Source organism: Verruconis gallopava (genome assembly GCF_000836295.1).
Source record: "Verruconis gallopava strain CBS 43764 unplaced genomic scaffold supercont1.11, whole genome shotgun sequence".
In the NCBI taxonomy this organism is placed as follows: domain Eukaryota; kingdom Fungi; phylum Ascomycota; class Dothideomycetes; order Venturiales; family Sympoventuriaceae; genus Verruconis; species Verruconis gallopava.
Genome location: NW_015622147.1, coordinates 639,253 through 663,245, shown reverse-complemented (window position 1 = coordinate 663,245; position 23,993 = coordinate 639,253). Strand labels below are relative to the sequence as shown.

The 23,993-nt window shown below is 51.9% G+C and overlaps 8 protein-coding genes across 9 annotated transcripts; 4 read left to right on the top strand and 4 right to left on the bottom strand.

Moving 5' to 3' along the window:
• Positions 1 to 1,408: 1,408 nt before the first annotated feature.
• On the top strand, positions 1,409 to 4,006 carry PV09_04163 (uncharacterized protein; the record flags this gene model as incomplete). Its single annotated transcript, XM_016357470.1, has 1 exon — positions 1,409 to 4,006. One exon carries the CDS (start codon positions 1,409 to 1,411, stop codon positions 3,902 to 3,904), a length of 2,496 nt encoding a protein of 831 aa, XP_016214874.1. The 3' UTR covers positions 3,905 to 4,006.
• Positions 4,007 to 4,454: 448 nt separating this feature from the next.
• PV09_04162 (uncharacterized protein) lies at positions 4,455 to 6,134 on the bottom strand. The gene has a single exon (XM_016357469.1). It carries the CDS (start codon positions 6,097 to 6,099, stop codon positions 4,630 to 4,632), a length of 1,470 nt encoding a protein of 489 aa, XP_016214873.1. The 5' UTR covers positions 6,100 to 6,134; the 3' UTR covers positions 4,455 to 4,629.
• A 92-nt stretch (positions 6,135 to 6,226) lies between these two features.
• PV09_04161 (uncharacterized protein) lies at positions 6,227 to 7,552 on the top strand. The gene has a single exon (XM_016357468.1). It carries the CDS (start codon positions 6,424 to 6,426, stop codon positions 7,486 to 7,488), a length of 1,065 nt encoding a protein of 354 aa, XP_016214872.1. The 5' UTR covers positions 6,227 to 6,423; the 3' UTR covers positions 7,489 to 7,552.
• A 73-nt stretch (positions 7,553 to 7,625) lies between these two features.
• On the bottom strand, positions 7,626 to 10,028 carry PV09_04160 (uncharacterized protein). Its single transcript, XM_016357467.1, has 2 exons — positions 9,302 to 10,028; positions 7,626 to 9,248 (listed from the first exon to the last, which is right to left on the bottom strand). Exons 1-2 carry the CDS (start codon positions 9,930 to 9,932, stop codon positions 7,789 to 7,791), a joined length of 2,091 nt encoding a protein of 696 aa, XP_016214871.1. The 5' UTR covers positions 9,933 to 10,028; the 3' UTR covers positions 7,626 to 7,788.
• A 699-nt stretch (positions 10,029 to 10,727) lies between these two features.
• PV09_04159 lies at positions 10,728 to 15,457 on the top strand. 2 transcript variants are annotated; one of them, XM_016357466.1, is made up of 4 exons: positions 10,728 to 11,331; positions 11,386 to 11,450; positions 11,501 to 13,601; positions 13,792 to 15,457. In XM_016357466.1, exons 3-4 carry the CDS (start codon positions 11,551 to 11,553, stop codon positions 15,179 to 15,181), a joined length of 3,441 nt encoding a protein of 1,146 aa, XP_016214870.1. In that variant the 5' UTR covers positions 10,728 to 11,331; positions 11,386 to 11,450; positions 11,501 to 11,550; the 3' UTR covers positions 15,182 to 15,457. The 2 variants fall into 2 exon arrangements, with proteins under 2 accessions (XP_016214870.1, XP_016214869.1); XM_016357465.1 differs by lacking the exon at positions 11,386 to 11,450.
• PV09_04158 (uncharacterized protein) lies at positions 15,278 to 17,496 on the bottom strand (the record flags this gene model as incomplete). Its single annotated transcript, XM_016357464.1, has 4 exons — positions 15,278 to 16,609; positions 16,659 to 16,758; positions 16,814 to 17,103; positions 17,158 to 17,496. 4 exons carry the CDS (start codon positions 17,494 to 17,496, stop codon positions 15,419 to 15,421), a joined length of 1,920 nt encoding a protein of 639 aa, XP_016214868.1. The 3' UTR covers positions 15,278 to 15,418.
• Positions 17,497 to 19,515: 2,019 nt separating this feature from the next.
• Positions 19,516 to 22,634, top strand: PV09_04157 (hsp98-like protein). Its single transcript, XM_016357463.1, has one exon. The coding sequence runs from the start codon at positions 19,669 to 19,671 to the stop codon at positions 22,447 to 22,449; it is 2,781 nt and encodes a 926-aa protein (XP_016214867.1). The 5' UTR covers positions 19,516 to 19,668; the 3' UTR covers positions 22,450 to 22,634.
• On the bottom strand, positions 22,524 to 23,955 carry PV09_04156 (uncharacterized protein). The gene is made up of 2 exons (XM_016357462.1): positions 23,679 to 23,955; positions 22,524 to 23,594 (listed from the first exon to the last, which is right to left on the bottom strand). Exons 1-2 carry the CDS (start codon positions 23,730 to 23,732, stop codon positions 22,758 to 22,760), a joined length of 891 nt encoding a protein of 296 aa, XP_016214866.1. The 5' UTR covers positions 23,733 to 23,955; the 3' UTR covers positions 22,524 to 22,757.
• Positions 23,956 to 23,993: the final 38 nt, after the last annotated feature.

Genomic DNA, 23,993 nt, shown 5'->3' with positions numbered 1-23,993 from the left:
GAGCGTCTGGAGCCAGCCTATCGCGGCCGTCTGAGGTGGATGTGAGCGTGGCATCTCTCCTTCTTGACCAAGTCACCCAAGTCCGTCCTTATTCACGGACGCTCGATTCACGCTCATGTTTGTATCGACCCCTCAAGTCGCCTTCCCATTGTCCCACCCAGTTACGGAAAGGCCAGTATGGGATGCCCGGTAACTGAGATGGAAACCAAAGATACATGTCGTGTTGTTGCTGCATTCACAATACATTGTCCGGTCACTGCCCATCCTACTGACGACAGTTACGTTTGCTTCACAACGAATTCACGCGAAGCCTAGCCACACAATGGCCTTTTACTTAACTTTCACTTGAATTTCCAATCGATGCTCCAAGTATAGTCACCTTGTTTTCTAAAATAATCTGACTTATAAGTTTGCATGCTCTGCTGAACGTTTTCCGTGCATTGCGATAGTTGTCATTTGACTTTCTCGTACTAAACCGTCGGCCCAACTTCGTTGATCGTAATACCTTTCATCTTTAAATATCAGCAGACGGGGTACATACTTGCAGGCTTACTGACCCAGACAACTTTGCCCCGGCTATGAGACAATGTCTGCCTCTGTATCCTTGGTTAGGTTGTTTGTCAGCTGCATCCTTCTTTTCAGCTTGCTCGAGTCTGGAATCCTCCGTTTGTTGCTAGTGCGACTGCTCGACATTCTGGTCACCCTGTTCTCCATTCTGGTGGTCCTTAGCGGCATCGTTGGATATTGTTTCTGGGTTGTTGCCAAGTGCGGCGAAATCGTGAGGCACCCCAACTCTGAGCCGCCGAGGAAGTCTTAGTTCTAACTCTCCCAGGCATGTCGGGTCATTGGAGAGTCGCGAGAATCACTCTGCACTTCGTGCGGCGATGATGGCTCACCAAAGATGGGGATTGCCACAGCGACGGCGAATGACGATCGGAATTTTGATGCTCCTCCATCTACACAAAGGTGTAAACAGAGCGGAGTGGAGCAACTGCTCTCAGAGTCACGACCTATTTCAAGCAAGGCCGATCAGGACTTGCCGAATAAAGATCTTGGGAGCACGACGACGTCCTCTTCCTTGACGATTCGAGCATGTTCGAACGAGGCCTCAACCAGTAACGAAGTATCCACTGGATCCTCCTTGGAACAAGCGGAAGGCTGGGCGACGGCTGAAACGCCACTGGGAGTATATAGTAGACATAATACTACCGACATCAGTGAAAAAGAGCTAGTGCACTCACTGAGCCAATATCGCCGTAGAAACTCGCGATTCCAGCCGAAGTGGCGTGTTTCCAGAAGAAACGCTTCAAATACCGGCAAGAAAAAGCATGTATCATCGTCAAAAAGCGTGGGCACACAAAACGAAGGGGTCCCACTAACCCAGCATCACGAAACAGATGAGTCCCTCATGCATGCGGCGCTTGGTCGACACGATGAACATATCGTCCACGATAGGCCATCGGTAACTGATCTGATGCACAATTCGCATGCCGTACTAGAAAAACAAGAAGATGAGCCGGATGGCGGCAATATGACGGTGCAATCGCCCAGATCAAATCTAAGCGCGCCGGAAAACCATTTCGGATCTTCCGACCTTGTGCTGTCGCAGACACCATTGTTGGATAATCAAGTTCAGGGCCTTATCAAGCTGGAAGACCTTCCCAGCTTACCCGATGGACCTGACCTGGACCTGATTGCCTACGAGCTCCGGCACCCCGCTCGCAAGGTGCTCGCGGATCTATATGCTCGTAACGCGAGGTTGAAAGCACGAGCGATGAAGGCGAAGCGGACTTCACTTGACTTAGAACAGACCAGGTCCGCTGAAATTGAATTTCCCCCCAGCCCATCTAGAGAGCTGGTTCCAAGCACAGATGCGCACGAGCTCGAACGGTCATCCGTCATATTTATAAATGAGGAACCCCACGACAATGCGTCAGTCTCGGAAACACAGGCGCTTGAAGCTGAGGTCCATGTCGCAAAAAAGGCAGCCATAAAATCGACGAAGGACAAGCAATGCACGGCGAGGGCCGTAGCATGGGATCAGTCGAGCCTGATTGATGAGGACCGAGTACGGGCACGGAAGCAGCCGCCGGTGGAAGAGATTTCTGAATACCAGAAGGAACTTATGCGGAGAATGCGTGCCATGGGGTTGATCCTCTCTTGTCGTATCCATCGCAGAGCGGCGAACCCTACCTCCGCTCCTACAGCTGCGAAAGAAAATAGGGGTATGGTTTCTGCAACTTCGCAGGTGCCAAATAAGTTGCTCAACAATCTGATGAACGCACAACTTCAGCCTGACAATTTTGCTCCTGGTTCCGTATCACCTGCTGATCCACAGCATCAGAACACTTCTCAACCTTCGGTATCTGTGGATGCCGTGCGTGAAGGGGATATTTCAAGGTCAGCCATCAATGCAGGGAAATACCAGCAGCATCTTCGTGAAGGAGGATATGTCTCAGCATCCTTACAGTCTCAAGCGGTTGCAACAAGCCACGCACCAGACCGCGTTAAAGGACCAGTCATCACTGATGACGAGGCGTCAGGGAACCAAAACGTAAATGATATTCTGGGAAGCTGGCTTGATAAAACAGCAAAGGTTGATCAAAAAGAGATTGAGGCAGAAGTTTCGGAGGATGTAGAGATGCAAGACGTCAAAGGCCGCGAGGATGCAACCGCGGAAACCTCACCCGTTGCCAATTCTGGTCCGCTGGTACAGACGCCTCAATCTGATGTGGTGATGGCGGATCTGCCCCCGACGTCTAACCAAAGCCATCAAATGCAACAGCCTTGGTCCTACACCGTCGGAGCATCAGGAACAGACACACAGCCATCAAATCCAACATTTCGATTTGACCCTAAAACAGCAGTGACACAAGGCCTATTGGCGATGGCCCGAGGCTCTCCAGCAGTGAGTGATAGTCCGATTGACGATGATGCGTCTTTGTGGACCGAGGAAGATGATTCTGCGGGAGCTGAAGACAACGACGCCTCAACCCCAAAGGGCACCGTAACTAAGCCACGCGCTGAATACCAGAGAAGTTATCTGCTTGAACAAGACGAGCTGTCAAATAAGCAGTATTCTCTTGCAAGAAATCTAACCGGTCATCCTGACGTGGATGAAGCGACCTCGTCATACGCACCTGCAACTACAACTGTCTCGGCCGGTGTCCAGGATAATGGTGCGGGTAATACTTTGATGTCCATTTATGAGATCACAGACAAGGCAGTCCAGATGCCTAAAGGTGACCTCGACAGACCTAAGTATCTCCATCTCATGGCCGCTTGGATTGACGAGGAATGGGCCACATTTCCCGGAAATGTCACGCCTAGTCACCCATATGTTAACGAGAACGACGACTACACTCATACCATTGATGCTTGTCGACACATCCTGAACAAGACGCCAGTGGCCTGGCCGGAATCCATGGAAGATGCTCATGGCAAGTGCTTGGTCATGTTCTGGACTCTCACGCTTAACGCAACAGCAGACAAAGACAACCTCAGGCACAAGTTCGACCGCCTGTGTCGCACGTTGTCGCTGCCCGCCTTCGAATGGACTAACAACGGCGATCTCATCGCTGAGATGAGGCGGACGATGGACATTTTAAATCTCCTCTTAGGCGACTTCCTGCTCACCAGGAACCAGATGGCCCCGCTGAAGGCCTTCTGCGAGAAGGATCACCTGCTGAACGGTACACACCACTTCGATAACATTGGACGAGCCATGTACAGCACGTTCGTCGCCGTGAGAGATCGATGGCGGAGCCGGGCTAACTCCGAACTCGACTCCATGGACAAAGGAGTTGCCGAGGCTAGGTGGAACGTAAAGAAATGGGTTTTCAACTTGCGCACGTGGATGAAGTACGAAGACAAGCTGATCGAGTGGTCGAAGTCTGGCAGTTAATAAAAAAAAACGGTTTGGAATGCATGTGAGGCGTGCGTCGTTTCGTTTCGTCCTTTGATACCCATCGTGCTGTTTCTCTGCCGTGTGCAAAACCTATCAAAAGGTCCTTACCTCGTGTATCTAATGTTGTGCACAGAATAGATTCATCTTTTCCCCTGTCCTACTCCTTCTCATATGCCACATTTGATCTCCATCCTCGCGCCGCCGCAAACATTCACGTCACCTGGAGAGTCGGGTTGTTCGGCGAAACCTCGACGAAGTCGCCTAGAAGCCTGTGAACGGATACTTGGAGACATTGCTTGCTCGTCGGACAGCGTGTGGCGCCTTTCGTTCAGCGTCCCTCAATGGCCATCTCGTACGTCGCCACCCGGATTTGACCGCGTTTCGTTGGCGGGGCATAAAAAAAGATGGGCAAAACGAATAGGCTGAAACGTTTTTGTGTCGCTGCGACATGTTCGAACCGTAAAAAGTAGCGTCTGAAGTTAAGGTCCGATTGTACTTTGATTTGGAGCTGGAAAAAAGAACCGTTCGCGCGAAAGCAGGCTGCTGAGGCAGCCACCTCTCCCACGATCGAGACTTCAAAAGGAGAGTTTTGAACATATAAAGGCAAAGCTGGAGTCGGACGTGGAGGGAGACAGAAGCAACGGCGTTGGTAGTGGGAAAACCGCATGGATTAGAAGTACAGTCTACAATTACACGGAGCGGGGAGAGACAAAGTCCTGCAATTACTCCGTCTTCTCGGCCTCATACCTCTTGCCTCTGAAACCCCACACGCCCCAGTTGCCCGCGCTGATATCCTGAGGCTCCATGTCGTTCAGATCCCACCGCAGACTCCTGAATCGATTCTCTCCCGGCTCCATCAGCAGGTCGACCTCGCCACCTGCCGTCTTCTGCACGAACTCGAAGTCTCTCTGCATGTCGAACTCGGTGTAGCCCGTTGCGAAGATGGCGCACTTCGTCTCCAGAAGCATGGGGATGGTGGCCGCCCATTCAGACGAAGAGATGGGATGCCCAAGGCCGGGGTGGAAAAGCATGAAGACGTCGAAGTAGGGATCGTACGGCGCAAAGTGCTGCGCCTCGTGCAAGGTGTGGAAGTAATCGACGTAGGTGCTGATCTTCATGTAGTGGCTGATCCTGTCCTCCACAACCGCGCCGAATGGATTCTGCGGCGTGCGCTCCGGGAGTGGGAATTCGGCGTCGCGGTTGAGCATGCTTTCGGGGCCGATGAAGATCAAGTGGAAGGCGACGCGAGGGAAGAGGTACGCGAGCTGAGTCCAAACTTCACGTGGAAGGGAAGACTCGGCCCGGGCTCCGACAATGAAGACACGAACCGGGGGAGGCTTGAGCCGGATGGTCTTCATTGTGGAGCCCTCGCCTGTACGAGGCGGATGGAGGGTGTAACGAAGCGCCGAGAGGGATCTCAGGCCCTCCGGAGTCAATCGTCCGCCAGAGCGGATGTTGTATGGCGACAACTCGTGCAGGATGCTGCCGATGGTGATAGGATACGTAAGTAGCCTCGTCGCCTGCCTCAGCTGCCTGTCGTCGTTTATAGCTTCGTACTCGCGCGTGTAGAGCAGCGTGTCCCAGTTTGTCATGTTCACCAGAATCTCTTCCATCTGCTCGTCCGCCATCCTGAACTCGCTAAACACCCGGCCTGACCTGAGATCGTGGTCGTCCTCGTTGATCTGCCTCAGCGTGTCGCATATCTCCAAATGAGCCTCGTAGTCATCAGCCCAGTGCTCCTCGCAGCAGTACACCGGGATGCCGCAGTCTGGGCACTCGAAGTTCACATGCGCCGGCGCCGTACCGGCCTCTTTGGACGCTGGCTTTCTCGCCTCCGGATCGTTGGGGTCAAGTACGAGTCTCGTACGTTGATGCGACGGGTGTGGACACCAAGCATGGGACTTTATATAATCCGCTCGGCTGCGCATTTCGGGTATTGGCGACTTCGAGAAGGGGTGAAAGAGGTTGTTCTGCGTGAGAACAAGGCTGGACTTGACGCCGCCATTGGCATCGGTGGAGCTCGACGTGTTCTTGAAGGCCTGAGCCGTAGACGACTGCCGTTTGGTCGTTCGAGGAGCGATTGAGTGCCATCGGCGGCTCGTGGCATCAAATTTTATCCTGGGAACTGGTCGCTGCAGCCTCGCCGACCGGAGTTGCGTCAGGCAACGCTGACATGTGTATTTGGACGACATTGTCGTTGCGCTTTTCGTCGTGGTCTGACACTTTCTGGAGTGCGTTTAGAGATCATGTTGATGCACGGGCCAGGTAGTTCTAGCCGTCCCAATCCTTGAAGGACATAGACGGCGATCAAGGCCACGGATTAGAACACACCGAGGATCACATCCTTTCTCATTCGTTAGCTATATGCGTTGACTAGTACGTAGCCTATGTCAGTACCAAACGAAAGAGCTATCAATCTACCACGTCTCGCTGAAGACTAGAGGAGTTGGCTCGTACCAGAACCTTCAGCGCGAGCTCTGTGACACCAAGTGATCCAATTGCCGAATTGACAGGACATGGGAATCACAACGGAGGCCCAACTTCGCCAGTTTCTTCACTCGAAAGATGTGCCTTGTGACGAAGTGGACTTTCTCGAGGGCGGATCAGCCAATTTCTGCTGGCGAATCAAGTCAAGGTCAAATGGACGAAGCATAATCAAACACGCGGAGCCGTATATCCGCATCATTCCAGACGTGCCATTACCGCAAGAGAGAATATACTATGAGCAACTAACACTGGAATGTTTGGCAACAATGCTATCGGCGGATGAGAAGATTCGTCTGCCAAGAGTGCATGAATACTTTCCGGACAAACATCTTCTGCACATGTCTGACGGCGGAGCCTTGGATCTGCGACAGTGCTACAAGACTGGGCTCCACTTGGACTTTGCTCTCTTAGCGCAGAGGATAGGTCTCTGGCTTGCGAGATTGCATAACGCAACCTCAGCACAACCAGCGCTGAGTGTCTTGAGAGAGAAACTTGACGGCAATGCGACTGACTTTGCATATCAGTATCCTTTTAAGGGAGTTGCGTCTGTGCTTGAACATCAAGGCTTCGATCCTGCACTTGGAGAGCGTATTAACGCCGCATATGGCTCTGAGTCAGTCGAAGACAAAGTTTGCCTTTGTCATGGCGACTTTTGGCTATCCAACATTCAAGTCGCGGATGAGGACACCACACGTCAAAGCACAGCGGAGGGAAACGTGAATCAATTAGATCCGGTCCTGACCATCATAGATTGGGAGAATGCTCGTGTAGGAAACGGGGCTACTGATGTCGGACGGTTCGCTGCAGACGCGTGGCTGGTCGATCGATTTTATGGAGGCAAAGGAATGTTCAGTGCTTTTTTGACCGCGTACTTAGCAGAGCGTCCTCTAAGTGAGCAAGAAAAGATCCGCCTCACGGTTTATTTTGCTGTACACATAATATTCTACTCGAGGATGAGATGGACTGATGACGAAGGCACAAAGAAGCTTGTGCAGACTGGAAAAGGTGTTCTGGAGGCGGTCGAAAGCGGAAATCAGGAGAGCTTGGCGACCGGCCCTTTGATGCTGCTATATAGCGGATATGTTGTTAGTTAAAGAGCATCGGGTGAAGACTAATTTATCAAGCGAGTTTTCTTCCTTGCATGCAATTGCTCGACACCTAAGAATTGTTGATTTTCTCATTACGACTTGATGATGGATAGGAATGTGAAGAACTAACTGCCATTTAACCCCAACGAGCCCGATTCGAGGCTTTCTCTAGATCATGTCATATTTTAGTTTGTTTTTGGCCCCGTCAATCATTTAGTTCGGCATTTGATTAGTGTTCTCGTCGGTCAAAATTCCGTCAAAGCCTGCTATGAATCATTCAACACTTATAAATATGCCACAGCCGAACTACGAACATGTCAATGTCCAACTGCCTCCAGGCACATTATCAAATTCCACCGTGTCTCCGTTTTTGCTCATCTTGGCTGAACTTGAACCACCATCACCACTGCTAGGCTTTAGTTTAAATTGCCCGCTACATCCTGACGTCTCAACGCTAACCGTCCCCATGGTTCCCTCAGGAGTTTTGAACTCCACACTTATGCAGCCGCCTTTATTCAGTCTCGAGCTCGCTGAGAACTGCCCTAGACTTGTTGCAAACCCAGCATCGACTTCGGTCAATCCTCCCAGCCTTGGAGCAATCCTCCAGGTCTTCCCGGCGGCTTCCACGATCTGCACGCCCGCCACGTAGAATGTCAATGCGCTCGTTGGCCCCGTACTCCAGCCGTGCGCATGGCTCACTCGAGGATCATTTGTGTACGGTGCGTAGTGCAGATCTCCATTTGTGCTATATCCTTCTATGAAAGTTGAGTTTGTCATCCGCGGATCGTCCAGCATGAAGCCCCACTGCAGGCGACACAAGTCGAGAAGAGCCGTGGTGTTGCCAGCTACGGCATGAGCCTGGAGTTCAAACCCTCCAACGAATGGAGATACCGTTGCGCCAGCCTCGGGGGCTGGAGCACCGTATGGACCCCAGCGCGCAGCGAGCGCCGCAGAAATGGTGGCGGATTTCTCGGTGGAGTCAGTGAGGTTGGATAGGACGGCCCAGGAGTTCCCGTCCTGAGGGTGCAAAGTCGTCGTCTCGTTGTCTTTGTAAAGTCCTGCGCTTTCATCCCAAAGTAGCTTGTTCGCAGCAGACTTGATGTTCTGAGAATAGTTCATGTATGTTTCGAGCACGCTGTTGTCATTGAGCGCCTGCGCCAACATGATGCCATAGTTCAGAGTATGGTACAAGATCGCATTAGCTTCGATGTTGTGCCCACCCATGCCGAAGCGCAACCAGTCAGCGCTGCTGGTGACGTTCATAAGGCCGGATGAATCTACCGTGCTAAGAGAATACGACAATGCAAATTTCCACTGTTCCCATTTGGCGCTGATCCATTGGAGATCTCCGTCGTAAAGGTAGATCTCTGCAGCACCGATGAGGTTATGTAGATGATACGTCGCAGAATATATAAGTGGAAACGGATATCCCGCATAAGGCATTACGCCAGTAGATTTATTTTGTCTCTCGAATAGAGAATCCAGTGAGTTTTTAACAGTGATTTTGTCGTTCGTTGAGACGAGCATGGTCGGCCAAGACGTAACCATATCTCCTGGCCATACCAGTCTGTCACGTTTCGCTCCATCGACTAGAACAGAGCTGGCATTTGCGATTGTTGTATTTGACCACCATGGGACAGAACCATTTATAGACTCACTGGCAGTGATTGTACCAAAGAAATTGAGTGAATTGCCGTAATGTGGATCGATAGTACAAAGCTGAGCTGTGTAGGCTCCAGCGTACCATATTCGGTTGACAAGTTCATCTGATAATCTCGTCTTAGTAAATTGCGTGGATGCTCAAGCGTCGATAACCTACCGTTGGAGTGAAACCACCCGCTGTAGTTCCGCAATTCATCGTCCGCAAGATGTGGCAAAGCAGTGAAGTAAGTTTGAACTTGCTTGACCCCTACAGAACCAGTGGTGTTGTGGACTAAAGTCATGTACCGGAACCCGCCCCGTTGATGCTTCCGCTCAACAGTGTAATCTCCAGGCCCAGTAATTTTCCACCAGAGAATCTCGTCGTTGCCGGCGTCTGCTGTGGCGTCGGACCACAGATCCGAGATCCAAAGAGATGATTCACTAAACGCTACGCCGATGAACTGCTCCTGATCGGACGTGCTTCCAATCGTGATGGTGACAAGACCTCCTACGTTCTTACCATAGTCATATGCTACCGAAGATATTCCATTAAACACTGCGTTTCCTGGAGAACTGCCACATAGAGTCTCTGCGTCCTTCACGGTGCCATTGATCTTGTGAACAGAAGCCGGAAATATTGTTCGTGAGGTGGGAGCTAAAATGTACTGATCATATTTTGCCTTGACAACAGGGATGAGTGCGAGCGCGCTCAAACACGAAAGCAATATAGAATGCATCGTTTCGCACACGATGCTCGAGACAGAGTGCATACATTGCCGACGATAAATAGAGCACACATGACCATTCATCTCCTCACCACGAAGCGGACTTCGTGGTTCATTGTCACGAAGTTCGAAATAAAAACCTCAAATTATGACACAATCATGCCGAGGCTGGGTATATGCAAGAAAATTTTTCTTGAATAAGTGTAGAAAATGCGGAGAGATTGTGGGGAAGCAGATCGGTAGTTGTTAATTGCTGAACCAGGCATGTCATGACTGCCGATCGTTCGGGTCTCATCCCACCGAACTCCAAAGTTCTCCGGGCAAGCTTTTTCTTTCGTCAATCATCACGACATAAAAAACTTGTCAGCCATTCTTTGCGGGCACATGCGTATGTAACATACAGCATGTTGGATTGTTCGGTTGTTATGTCCGCCTCCACTCGGCACTTGATCTCACCAGCTATTGCGGTCTCGGCCACCACATCATGATGTTAAGATAGCAATTACGTTTACATGAACAGAGTGTCGCACAAATTAATTCAAGAAGGATGATAATTAGGATAGGACTATCGTTGTCGCACAAAGGGGAATGTCGAGGCCGATGCCAAATATTATGAAGCTAGGGGAAGTTCTCGACATTGAGTAGCATAGCGAGAATGATAGGTCTGCGATCTCTGTCTATACAAGGAATTACCACGCCTGAGAAACGACAAAGCAGTGCTATGCTGAGTGATTCTGGCTCTCTGTGTGAGAGCTTCCGTGGGAAGATGATAAAGGCAGGTATATACGAGCCAAGCCCAAACACTCGTCTAAACTTGCCGCCCAGATTCGAGCTTCAACGTCCGAAGGTCGCAAACTTTATTTCACCACTCAAAAGCCAACCAAAATTCCCATACATCGCAACTCCTTGCGACGAAAAGAGGTATCGTCTCACCGGATCCACACTACCAGCTGGACTTACGCATGATCGCATACGCGTAAATTGCGCATGGATGCACGATAGGCTCTGGCCGCAAAAGTCCTTCGTCGTCGAAGCGATTCTCTGTGCTCAGGCAGGAGAGCTGGAAGTGGAGTCAGAACGCTGAAGAGACAAAAGCACGTAAGAAACATTCGACGTTTGCCTGATCCAGCACATACCTCCTGAGATCGAGAGTGGGTACGCACGATAGCGACGAGCTGTTATCAGAACCTTCACGACACGCGAACCACGTAAACTCGCTTCTTTCATCGTCCGCCCATCATGGCGGCGACATCATCTATGTACATGTACAGCATGACGCTGCAGCCTACGACGGCCATCCAGCAGGCCATCGCTGCGCAGTTTATGGGCATCAAAGAGCAGCAGCTCCTTACCGCTACTGGCTCCCGACTCACCCTGTATCGACCGGATGCTCGTAACAGCGTCATAACGCCCATCATGTCACACGATGTCTTCGGCATAATACGAGCAATGGCATCATTCAGAGTGGCTGGAGGTAGCAAAGGTATGTTTGAATATCAAGCCTCTACATGAGCGACAGCATAGTGATTCTCCCAAGCATACCTAGCAGCGCTTGTGTTACCGACGACGAATCTATTGATGTAAAGCGCACGGCACGGCTTGGTACTGCAATAATCTACAAATCCTGAATACATTGCTAATTCTATTTGCAGATTATATCATTATAGCGTCAGACTCCGGACGGATTGCAATTCTTGAATACATGCCCGATGAAAACCGATTTAAGCGAGTGCACTTGGAGACATATGGCAAATCGGGCATCAGACGAGTCATTCCTGGCGAGTATCTGGCAGCAGACCCGAAAGGAAGAGCATGCATGATTGCTTCCATCGAGAAGAACAAGCTCGTTTACGTGCTCAACCGCACGGCCAACGAGAGCCTTACCATTTCATCTCCCCTCGAAGCACATAAGCCCCACGCTCTTGTCTTTGACCTTGTCGCACTCGACGTCGGCTACGAAAACCCAGTGTTTGCGGCATTAGAGATTGACTATGGCGAGTCGGATGCAGATCCTACCGGTCAGGCCTACGCTTCTTTGGACAAGGAGCTGGTCTATTACGAGCTTGATCTTGGCCTAAATCATGTCGTCCGAAAATGGTCTGAGCCGGTAGATAGATCGGCAAACAAGCTTTTCCAAGTGCCAGGTGGAGCGGACGGTCCCAGCGGTGTCCTTGTCTGCAGCGAAGATTTCATTGTTTACCATCATTCAAATCAGTACCAGACTCGCATTCAGATACCGCGTCGGCAGACTGCCACAGAAGACACTGCACGCAAGCGTCGGATTGTTTCAGGCACGATGCATAAAATGCGTGGGATCTTTTTCTTTTTGCTCCAGACAAACGACGGCGATGTGTTCAAGCTTACGATGGATCTGGTTAAAAATGAACAAGGAAAGCTGACGGGGGAGGTCGGCCAGCTCAACCTCAAATTCTTTGACACGATTCCCGTGGCAAGGAGCCTGTGCATCATGAAGAGCGGCTTCTTGTTTGCTGCCTCTGAAAGTGGGGATCATGGACTGTACCAGGTCATGGCACTTGGGGATGAGTCTGATGATCCCGTTTTTAGCAGCGAGTCAATATCGCGAGACTTCCCACAAGTTTTGTACCCCGACTCAAGAGTCAGCTACGAAGTCAATATGTTCAAGCCCAGACCATTTCAGAACATCGACCTTGCTTCGAGTCTGAACTCCTTGCATCCACTCATGGGCTTGCAGGTAGTAAATCTAGAGTATCAAGAGGCGCCAGAACTGTATGCCATCTGTGGTGCTGGCCCGCGTAGCACCTTTCGAAACGTGCGGCATGGTCTTCAAGTGACTGAGCTCATCGCACAAGGTCTGCCAGAGCAACCAGTCCGTATTTTTACAACGCGGCTACGATACAATGATGCTGTCGATGCTTATATCGTCCTTGCTTATCAGCACAATACTCTCGTCCTCGGTGTTGGAGATTACATCGAGGAGATCAGCGATTCTGGCATCAACACGTCTGTTACTACTCTCGCAATCCAGCAGATGGGTGAAGACTCAGTCATTCAAGTTTTTCCCAAAGGTATCCGGCACATTTCTGCTACAGGTGGCATCAACGATTGGGATGTGCCTCAGTATAGGACCATTGTTGCCGTTGCCACAAATACGCAGCAGGTGGCCGTTGCCCTTAGCTCAGGTCATCTTGTGTATTTCGAAATGGATCAAGATGGTGAGTTGAATGAATATGGCGAGTCTCCACAAATGCCAAGTGGTGTTACCGCTTTAGCCATGGGTGAGGTTCCAGAAGGCAGGCAGCGCAGCCCATACCTCGCAGTGGCATGCGACAACTCCACCGTTCGTATTTTGAGTCTAGATCCGGACTCCACACTAGAGAATAAGTCGATACAGGCCATCTCCGCTCCCGCATGCTCGCTGTGTATTATGTCGATGGTCGACTCATTCTCTGGCAGTCCGACTTTGTACCTCCATATTGGGTTAACGAGTGGTGTATACATCCGGACTATCCTGGACGAGATCACAGGTGACCTATCTGATACACGATCGCGGTTTCTGGGCGTGCAGCCAGTAAAGTTGTACAGTGTCCAACTACCTACCCAGCGAGCTATCTTAGCACTTACCTCGAAGTCGTGGCTCGGGTATGCAGATGAGCAAACCAAAATGTTTACATTAGCACCGCTGGATTATCCAGCACTGCAGTCTGCCTGGAGTTTCCATTCTGACCAATGCCCTCATGGTATCATTGGAGTGGATGAGAAGAAACAGTTGAGGTATGTAAAAATCTTCCTCTTCTCTTGTGACTATTACGTTGTTATGATGACAAATAACTATGCTCTTGCTGAACTCAAATTTCTCTGATGAGCATAATCTCTATTTCCAATTGTTCCTACTGATACAGCGTCGAACGTATTCTAAGATGACGAGCTATTATGTTATGAGCGCGAGCTGATAGCGGACCAGATTCATACAAACACATAAGCTTGACACGGTACTACGACACGTATCAGTTCCACTTGAGAACACTCCACGCGCCTTCGTCAAGCACCCTGACATGGGACCGGACAGCATACGTCCATATTTCTACATCATTGAGGCGGATAACAATACACTTTCTGCACGCAATCGTAAGCGTTTGAAGGACGAGCAGAAAAATGGTGACGTTGAGGAGCTGCCACCCAAAGATTTCGGACTCCCGAAGGCAGACCGTCATTGGGCGTCTTGTCTCCAAATTGTCAATCCCCTAGGCTACAATGAAGCTCGCGGCCCAATTGCATACGACGATGACGAAGGCAGGCTTCTTGATCCTGAAGGCGTAATCGATACCCTATACTTTGAAGATGACGAATGTCCGACTGCCATCACAGCCCTCGAGTTTGAAGGCGCGCATCTTGCTGGTAGGATCTTCGTCGTTGTTGGTACAGCACAAAACCTTGTCGTTTCGCCGCGCTCTTTTGGTTGCGGCTTTCTTCATGTCTACGAAGTCACTAACGGGGGTCGTTCTCTCGAATTTATACACAAGACCAGAGTCGACGCCCCACCCACCGCGCTTGGTGTCTTCAAAGGCCGTATCCTTGCCGGGATTGGCTCAAATCTAGTCATGTATTCTCTCGGTATAAAGCAAATGCTTCGAAAGGCCCAGGCCCGCAACGCCGTGCCCAACTTGCTGACCAGCATTGAGGTAATGGGGTATAGGATCATTTGTGGTGATATCCAAGAATCCGTCACCTATGTTGTCTACAAACCAAATGAGAACAAGCTCATCCCTTTCGCTGACGACAGCGTTGCTCGCTGGACAACCTGCACCACTATGGTTGACTATCGCACAGTTGCCGGCGGTGACAAATTTGGTAATCTCTGGCTTGTTCGCGTGCCCGAAAAGGCTTCAGAAGAAGCGGACGAAGAAGGCGCGGCGGGCCATCTACTCAACGAGCGCGGTTACCTAGGCGGTACGCCTAATCGAGTCGAACTTCTGATCCACAATTTCGTAAATGACATCCCGACCTCGCTCACGAAAGCAGCTCTTGTCTCCGGCCAGAAGGAGATGCTCATCTACTCCGGGCTGCAAGGTACCATCGGTGCCCTCATTCCCTTCGATTCACGCGAGGATGCGAATTTCTTCCAATCTTTGGAGTCTGAAATGCGGAAGGAGGACCCTCCATTGGCAGGTCGTGATCACTTAGTATATCGGGGACAGTACGTGCCGGTCAAGGGAGTCGTTGACGGCGACCTATGCGAGAGGTTTTTCTTATTGAGCCACGAGAGCAGAGAAAGGATCGCCGCGGAGCTGGACAGGAGTGTGAGAGAGGTTGTGAGAAAGGTCAGTGACATGAGGACCAAGTTTGCCTTCTAAGCTACGCAAGGTTTCGACTATGACGAACGTATGGACAGTGAATATACTGTCGAAAATTTCACCTTGCGCCCCTGGGCACGTTCGGTGCCTTGTAGAATAGCATGTGAACACTAAGATTTCAGCGATGGCGGAAGAGGAAGCACGCTGGCTCTCATAATCCGCTTAATCAACTTGAATACCCACGCCCTGCAATTCCCATAGAAAAAGTCGACTCCGTCCACATGCGAACAATAACACTCATACTCGTCCGTATGCCCCGAGCTTCGCAGGCGGCAGTTTCAGCACCTCAATCTCTGTCGCGTATTTCTTGACCTGCGCAAAGCTTACTGGGACCACGGTCTCGACTTTTTTTCCCATAACGATACACTCACCACGGGTGAAATACTCCATACGTGATTTACAAACCATCACCTTACCCGTTCTGTCTAGCGTGACGTACTCCCTGGGCTGTATCTCAATGGCAATTACGCGAACCTGCAAATTCTTCTTGTGCGCTGTGCGAAGGGCATACAGCGCGTGAGCAGCTGCCGTATGACCGTTCTCGGCAACGACGCCGTGGAGACGCAGTGTGACAGGGTTGAAGCACTTCTCTGAACGTTTGAAAGATTGGAAGGAGATGTCCAATTGACGAAGGAGCAAGGGTTCGCAGCTCTCGAAGCAGGCTTCGACGCTGAAGATTTCGGAGCTGTCGTCATCAGCGTCGCTGACAAACTTGAGGGAAAGGAGTTCGAGATTTGGCAGATGAAGCTTCACGGCTTCTTCATACGTCGTTGTACAAACGGCATTCTCAATGCAAAGACGGAGACGCTTGAGGCGCTGCCTCGGCTCCGTGCCAGCCCACGGAGCTGGGTCTTGACATGCCTCTCTGGCGAAGGCGAGATCTACGAGGAACTTGCAAAGGCTGTCCGTGAATGTGTGCTCAAGCACTTCATGGTCAGTTCGAGCTTTTCTGCCTGTGGTCATCGCTGGAGCTGGGACATCCAGTTGCTCGTCGTGATCGATTCTTACGCTATGAATACACGGGTGTCGATCAGCCAGGTGGTGGAGAAAATGACCGACAAATGGACACTGAACGAGCTCGACTTCCTTGAGAGACATGGGGCGAATGCAGTGTAGCCAGCTTCCGTGGCTATTCTCGAGGTCGACATGCCACAAGGTAAGACGTGTAAGTGCCAGCTGGAGCTGTACAGGGCATTTGGTCAGCGGTTGCATGTGCTTGAAAACGAGCTGAGAGACGTCTTCTGCGACGCTCCTCTTCCCACATAGCTTCGGCTTGTAGGTTCGTAGGTCCAGATGCAGGTCTCGGATAGGGTGATGTTTGAGAATCAGGTAAACAGGGCGTATGCCAGCACTGTCATCCACACTGATGCGCAGGACTTCCAGATTATCCATGGCATCTAAAGCATCTCTCGTGTCTTGTGGAGAATACTGTAGCTATTAGCCTCAGAAATTTGGCAAATGAAGGTCACAAGTATACGCTTAATGTGTGCTGGTAGATGGCGATGTTCTTTACAGTGTCCTGCCTATCCCACAGGTCCAAAGTGTCGAATTCAGGTAGCACGAAATCGGCAGGCCATCTAGAGAACCGTCAGTAGCTGGTGGCAAAGTTTATGCAAGTTGGAATCGTTGTACTCAAAACTCTCAAGTTGATACTCGGGCAGCTGACTGATGATGTGCGAAGCGAGGTATGTGAAGCCCGAAGGTGGCATCCTCTTATCCGCCACGTCGTCTCCATCAAAAATGACACGCCTGATGAATTGCCGTCCCGGATTTGTCTTGCAGACCATACCCATCGTTGCTTGAAGATTATGGGGGAATCGGGCAATGTCAATCGTCACAGTGTGATACAACTTTGGCAGGAGGAAATTGAACGTACTCTTGTCGACGAACGTGAACGAACGCTCGTCAGACTTACTTGGAAGCTGTGTAAGTTAGAGAAAACTCCCCCTTGTCAGTGACGCAAATCACGAACTTACGTAGTCAAAGACGCGTAGGACAGCGCGATGGATCGTGTCTACAGTTTGTCCGTTGACACCTGGGAGGCCAAAGAAATCCAGGAAGCGGCGTCCATCCTGCGGTATGGGTCCACCATAGGTTAGAGCTCCAAGGTGTTGATCACAGTTGTCCTCGTCGGCATCGTCGACTTCTGCTCCTTGGCTGCTGCATGTTGAGGAATCCGTGAGGAGATATTCAGCGCTCAGAGGAGAAGTACACATTGTCTGCTTGCCTCCGTCTCTCGCAGCGCCAATCAACGGTGACGATTCAGGCGATGGCGGATGACAACGCAGAGGGTGTGGGTGTGGCCCGTAGCTCATATTCGATCTCCTTTGGCTTTTGGGAGGGGAGAGGGCAGGAATCTAACTTACCACACTTGTAACAAGAGTGCGACGACTCTGCAAGAACTTCTGCTTGTCGGGATTCCAAATAGCAAAGCAAAAGTGCGGCTATCGTAGGTTGCAAGCGCAACCTCACGGTGGAGGTTGCCACAACGACTGATACAAGAAGCTCAACAAATAGACACGTACACCACACCTTGACCATTAAGTCCATTCATCTTCTCAGTACGAGGCATGCAAAAGATGGGACACGAAGGACGTGACTAATCCGTTTAAAACTCTCTGCTCACTTTTTTATGCGTTATTTTCGTCGCTTGGCTTTGGCACTGGCACCATCAAATGGGAAGACATCGAGCATAACTCTCCAGGGAGTTAAGAGGAAGCACTTGGGTAAAGGCCGAGTCTCGTGCGAAAGTCCACACATGGGCCTCATCGTACCAAGCCCAACCAATACGCAAATACAGCTTCTGGAGCTGCTATCACATGAGGTCAGGCTGGAAAGAAGGCAAACGAAGAACGTCCCAGGTTGAGGGCTTCGTCGGGAGTCTCAGATAGCGGTCAGGGAAAGCGGCCTAATACTTGAAGACGATGCTGTATCGACGCGGGCAGGAGTTTTGGCACTCTTCTCTCGAGCGCAGCCACGAGCCAGGCAAAATGCAGACCCGAGTCATCGCGGCCCCAAAAGCCTGGTCCTCAGGGAGTGTGGAAGGACGCGCCAGTCCCAAGGTACAAAGCGATACCAGGATGCTGCCAGGTTTTCTCTCTCCCAGCAAACGTGAATGCTCTGGACATGTAGAAACGGCCTCCAGAGCTCCAGCGCCAGTCATCCTGCGGGGAAGCAAGCTTACTGAAGCTGCGGTCCATTCGAGATCACGTTACTCTCTGGTCTCGGAGTTGACTTCAGACACGAACGTGCACCGTGTGGTGTGTGTACGTGTGTGGCATGAGAAGACGAAGTTGCCCGTCACTTGAGCCTAAAGTTGGACTGACGCTTCTGGTTCTTGGTGTCGCAGCGTATCCTGTTGGTCCGCAGCTAGAATCCAAACACGTGTCGTCGTGCTTCAGGAGCGTTAGGCAGTTTTAGATCTTTTTGATATCCATCGTCAACGCTGGAACACGAATGCCGGCAATGCACGATCAAAAGGAAAAAACCAGAAGGGGTTTTCTAGACATTGAACGCCCCAGTTTAGAAAAGGCAAGATATGTTTTATATCCCTTCAATAGGGGATGCTACTAATGTATGGCTTCGTCGAGATTTCGCCTTGGGTACGGTGCTCTCAAGGCTGAGTGATTTGGACCGCTTACTTTTCTATGACGCATGCCTGCAAGACGTTGGCCAGTGGACCTGCCTTCCGCCGTTACCCAATGCATTCCAGAAAGGCTCTGGCAACGCTTCACCTGATGCTCTACTGTTTCATGCTCACCAGAGCCGTCCTGGGCGTGGTGCGCACGTCGTCCTGCGAGGTTGACACTTTCTATGCTTACAGCTTCAGGTTTACACGAGCAGAGCAGGGATTCTATCGCGACCGACGATACATGGCCATCATTCAAGAAGCTGTGAACTAGACGCCCAACCCCCTCTAATGCCACGACAGCTAGGCTAGTGCCAGGCAGCGTGAGGGGCATGGAAGAATATGGCGCTGAGCAAGGCCCCTCCTTGCATGGCCGCCGGCCCCGCTGGCAATGTGGAACCAGACGACGGTTGGTCTGCACACGAAGAAGGCCGAAGGCAGCGAAGACGGCGTCCATAGCGGGGTCAGGATGCACACGGGCGCGTCGACGCGGGAGTTCTGGGGCTGCTCATGTGAGAAGAAAGACGGCAAGAAAGAGAGGGAGAACGACATTGTGTGAGAGCTGGTCGTTCGTGCGTGTGTGGGTAAGGCCAGGCTGAGAGCGCTGCTGACTAAGCGGGGATGACATCATGGGCCAATCACTGCCAGAGAAGCTTCTAGAGGCGCCGTCGAGCTGCTCGAGCATGCGGGCTCGTCCTCGTACGTTCCTAACGTGACTCCAATCTTCCAGCATCTCCTAGAGCATGCACGTCACGCTCGGCCGGCGAGCTATATATGCAGTGACCTCGCACCAATCCGTTGCTTCCCGGCAGTCTTTTGTTTCTTTACACACGCTTTTATCTTCCGTGCACAAAGCACCATGAACTCGAAACTCGAATTCACAGACAAGGCGCAACAAGCGCTTGTCAACGCTTCAGAACTTGCTCAGCAGTACCAGCATAGCCAGATCAGCCCGGTGCATCTGGCTGTTGTGCTGTACGAGCCACCACCAGACCTCAGCAGGGATCAGCAGAACGGTCCCCAGCAGGAGGAATCCCTCTTCAAACAGATCATTCAGAGGAGCCATGGCGACACCCAAGCTTTCGACCGGTCGCTGAAGAAGGCTCTTGTACGACAGCCATCCCAAGACCCGCCTCCAGAGCAGATCCCAGTGTCTCCTGCATTCTCCAAGATTCTCAGACAAGCGAACGAGCTACGGGCGACACAGAAAGATAGCTACATCGCAATCGACCACCTCATCCAAGCTTTGGTCCAAGACCCCAGCATCCAAAAGTCGTTGACTGAAGCCAACATTCCAAAGACGAAGCTCATCGACGAAGCTATCCAGCAGATCCGGGGCAACAGGAGGGTCGACTCGAAGACAGCAGACGCGGAGGCAGAGCATGAAAATCTGAAAAAGTTCACCATCGACATGACGGCCATGGCGAGGGAAGGAAAGATCGACCCCGTCATTGGCCGCGAGGAGGAGATTCGCAGAGTCATTCGGATCTTGTCGAGACGAACGAAGAACAATCCCGTACTGATCGGCGAGCCTGGTGTTGGCAAGACAACCGTCGTGGAGGGCTTGGCTCTGCGAATAGTAAATGCAGATGTGCCCGCCAACCTGGCACAGTGCAAGCTCCTCTCGCTCGATGTCGGTGCTCTTGTTGCAGGCAGCAAGTACCGTGGTGAGTTTGAAGAGCGCATGAAGGGCGTGCTGAAGGAGATCGAGGAGGCCAAGGAGATGATTGTTCTCTTCGTCGACGAAATTCACCTACTCATGGGAGCTGGCTCCAGCGGCGAAGGTGGCATGGATGCTGCCAACTTGCTGAAGCCAATGCTTGCTCGTGGTCAGTTGCACTGCATCGGTGCTACGACTCTTGGCGAATACAGAAAATACATCGAGAAAGATCAAGCATTCGAGCGGCGTTTCCAGCAAGTGCTCGTGAAAGAGCCGACCGTATCAGAGACAATCTCGATTCTCAGAGGTCTAAAGGAGCGTTATGAGGCACATCACGGTGTCACCATCCTCGACGGTGCCCTCGTAACCGCCGCCACCCTCGCAGCACGCTACCTGACTCAACGCCGCTTGCCTGACTCGGCTGTCGACCTCATCGACGAGGCAGCAGCAGCTGTGCGTGTAGCACGTGACTCTCAACCGGAAGTCATCGACCACCTCGAGAGAAGACTGCGACAGCTGCAGATCGAAATCCATGCGTTGGAGCGTGAGAAGGATGAAGCTTCTCAGAAACGACTTGCTGAGGCCAAGGCTGAAGCTGCCAATGTCGAGGAAGATCTGAAGCCTCTTCGCGAAAAGTACGAACAGGAGAAGGCACGTACGCATGAAATTCAAGAGGCGAAGCAGAAGCTCGATCAGCTCAAGATCAAGTTGGCAGACGCCGAGCGAGTCAACGATTTCGCAACAGCTTCTGACTTGCAGTACTACGCAATTCCAGACATTCAGCAGAAGATCAACCGACTCGAGAAAGAGAAGCAAGCTCAGGAAATCGAGATGGCGGCTCGTCGTGGATCAGTGAACGACCAACCGCTCGTGACTGACGCCGTGGGTCCAGATCAGATCAACGAGATTGTCGCGCGCTGGACTGGCATCCCGGTGACGAGACTAAAGACCACGGAGAAGGAGAAGCTCCTGCAGATGGAGCGCGTCCTCGGCGAGACTGTTGTTGGTCAGGCAGAAGCAGTCAAGGCAGTGTCGAACGCCATCCGACTGCAACGTTCTGGCCTAGCAAACCCGAACCAGCCACCGTCATTCCTCTTCTGCGGACCCTCAGGAACTGGTAAGACTTTGCTCACAAAGGCTCTTGCCGAGTTTTTGTTCGACGATCCAAAGGCCATGATCCGGTTCGACATGTCTGAATATCAGGAGCGTCACTCACTCAGCAGAATGATTGGCGCACCACCAGGCTATGTGGGACACGATGCTGGCGGACAACTGACCGAAGCTCTCCGACGGCGGCCATTCTCCATCCTTCTCTTCGACGAGGTTGAAAAGGCGGCGAAGGAAGTCCTTACTGTTCTTTTGCAGCTCATGGACGACGGTCGTATTACCGACGGCCAAGGCAGAGTTGTGGATGCGAAGAACTGTATCGTGGTAATGACGTCCAACTTGGGCGCCGAATACCTTTCGCGACCAAATCTTCCCAGTGGCAAGATCGACCCCACCACGAAGGAGATGGTCATGAACGCTCTACGCAACTACTTCCTCCCGGAGTTCCTCAACCGCATCAGCAGCATCGTTATCTTCAACAGGTTGACGAAGAAGGAAATCCGCCGTATTGTCGACGTACGGATGGCGGAGATCCAGAAGAGGTTGGCCGCCAACGGACGCAACATCACTATCCAGATCACGGACGACGTCAAAGACTACCTCGGATCGGCTGGATACTCTCCCGCTTACGGTGCTCGTCCTTTGGCACGGCTCATCGAGAAGGAGGTGCTCAATCGCATGGCCGTTCTTATTCTCAGGGGCGCAATCCGAGACGGCGAGACGGCACGCGTCGTTTTGGAGAACGGACATATCTCTGTGCTACCGAACCACAGCGACACGGACATGGAGAACAGTGACAGCGAGATGTATGATGAAGAAGATGCCCTGGCTGAGCTGGAAGATCAGGATGGTAGCATGGAGCTTTACGACTAAAGTAAATTGTTTTTAGACGTCTGCAAGATTAAAGGCGGACATGATTGATCTTGAGAGCCAACCGATTTAACGGGCTGGCTTTTTTGTAATGATACGATTATGAGATGATCAGATTATGGTAATCGGGGAAGGGGTTATGTAGCTCTTTCTAACCCTGAAATTCAAAAAAGTTGAACAAATCAAAATCATACGTGTCTAAGCTCGCGATTTCTATTCTATTGAATAAGTTGTGCAAGAAAAGATCCGACTCTCGGTGTCTATCTCGTCTTTATACCGTTTCTTAAGAACCCCTAGCATCGGTTGACCCTTCATAGCTGCGACTGGTCCTTTGGTTTCTGCAAATGGTCATACTCACCACCTTTGATGGTCTCGTCAAAGTCAGGCCGAGGTATTTCAAGGCCCTCCATTACCCTGCCATACGTGATGCCACCCATCCTGCTGACCGGTCTCAGGACGGTGGGGTCGATCAAGTTCTTCTCCTCGTTGACGGCATCCTCCCTCGCCCAGAACTTGACTCCTTCGATGACGGCCAGCACGCCCGTCTTCTTGCCGGGAGTTGCACGTGACTCGAACTCCTGCAAGTTCATGAGCTTGCCCTCCACGGTGAAGATGGCCTCCTTGACGCGCGAGGCTTTGATCTCCGAGCACGGGGCCGGGTGCAGGCCGGAGAGGACCCACTCGGAGACGCCGTACGGGGCGTTGATGGAGCACGCGTTGGCGGCCTCGAGGAAGTGCTCGCTTATGATGTTGATGCTGCACTCACCCGTCTCCTTCAGGTTGCGCAGCGAGTCCTTCGCCCTGTCGAAGCCGCCGGAGAAGCCGACGGTGAAGACGGGCGGGTCGTGGTTGGCCAGGCTGAAGTACGAGAACGGGGCCAGGTTTGTGCTGGCGCCGTCGGCGCTGCGCGTGCCCAGGAACGCGATCGGGCGCGGCACGATGGCGGAGATGAGGAGCTTGTAGTTGAAGACGGCCGGGCGGCCCTCTGCGTACGGATCGATCTCGACGTGGGCCTTCTTCAGGCACTCGCCGCCGTCGTTGGCGCCCTCGCCGTACCTCCAGTCCGGCTTCTTCGTCTTGGTGAACTTGAAGTCCGGGTTCGACGTCCACTCGGGACGGCCCGCCTCGACCGTCTTGAAGTCCGGATGCTGCAATTTCGAGAAGAAAAACCAAAGGTGAGTTTCGTGCCGTCAGCTTCAAGGCGGCCTCGCGGGCCTGCGGGTCGAGCTTACAGGGTTTCTCTGCACCTTCTTCTCGGCGTCGGCCATCTCTGTGACGTTTCCCATGCTGCCGACCGATGTGAAAATTCGCCTCGAGGGACGAAGGACGGGACGCGGGCGGGATTTAAGGAGGCCGCGTCGAAGGAGGGCCAAGTGATTCGCCGTGAACGCCACGTTTGGACGAGTGTTCCGCCTGTAGCCAGCAGCAGTAGCAGTGTTCCGGCGAGCAGATGGAATGGTGCAAGTGCAACGAGCGCGCCTCGAGCGAGCCACAGGTCTGTCCTCTGTGCGGGCCGGTCGTGGCCTTCGCAAAGCGCTCGATGACGC

Excerpts from the sequence above, each read along its gene's own strand:
- PV09_04159 (XM_016357465.1), top strand. The coding sequence starts at position 11,088 with ATGGCGGCGACATCATCTATGTACATGTACAGCATGACGCTGCAGCCT. Across the intron at positions 11,332-11,500 it reads AGTGGCTGGAGGTAGCAAAG|ATTATATCATTATAGCGTCA; the intron begins GTATGTTTGAAT and ends TTCTATTTGCAG. Across the intron at positions 13,602-13,791 it reads GATGAGAAGAAACAGTTGAG|ATTCATACAAACACATAAGC; the intron begins GTATGTAAAAAT and ends ATAGCGGACCAG.
- PV09_04162 (XM_016357469.1), bottom strand. The coding sequence starts at position 6,099 with ATGTCGTCCAAATACACATGTCAGCGTTGCCTGACGCAACTCCGGTCG.
- PV09_04156 (XM_016357462.1), bottom strand. The coding sequence starts at position 23,732 with ATGGGAAACGTCACAGAGATGGCCGACGCCGAGAAGAAGGTGCAGAGA. Across the intron at positions 23,595-23,678 it reads AGAAGGTGCAGAGAAACCCT|CATCCGGACTTCAAGACGGT; the intron begins GTAAGCTCGACC and ends TCGAAATTGCAG.
- PV09_04161 (XM_016357468.1), top strand. The coding sequence starts at position 6,424 with ATGGGAATCACAACGGAGGCCCAACTTCGCCAGTTTCTTCACTCGAAA.
- PV09_04160 (XM_016357467.1), bottom strand. The coding sequence starts at position 9,932 with ATGAATGGTCATGTGTGCTCTATTTATCGTCGGCAATGTATGCACTCT. Across the intron at positions 9,249-9,301 it reads CGGGTGGTTTCACTCCAACG|ATGAACTTGTCAACCGAATA; the intron begins GTAGGTTATCGA and ends CGAGATTATCAG.
- PV09_04157 (XM_016357463.1), top strand. The coding sequence starts at position 19,669 with ATGAACTCGAAACTCGAATTCACAGACAAGGCGCAACAAGCGCTTGTC.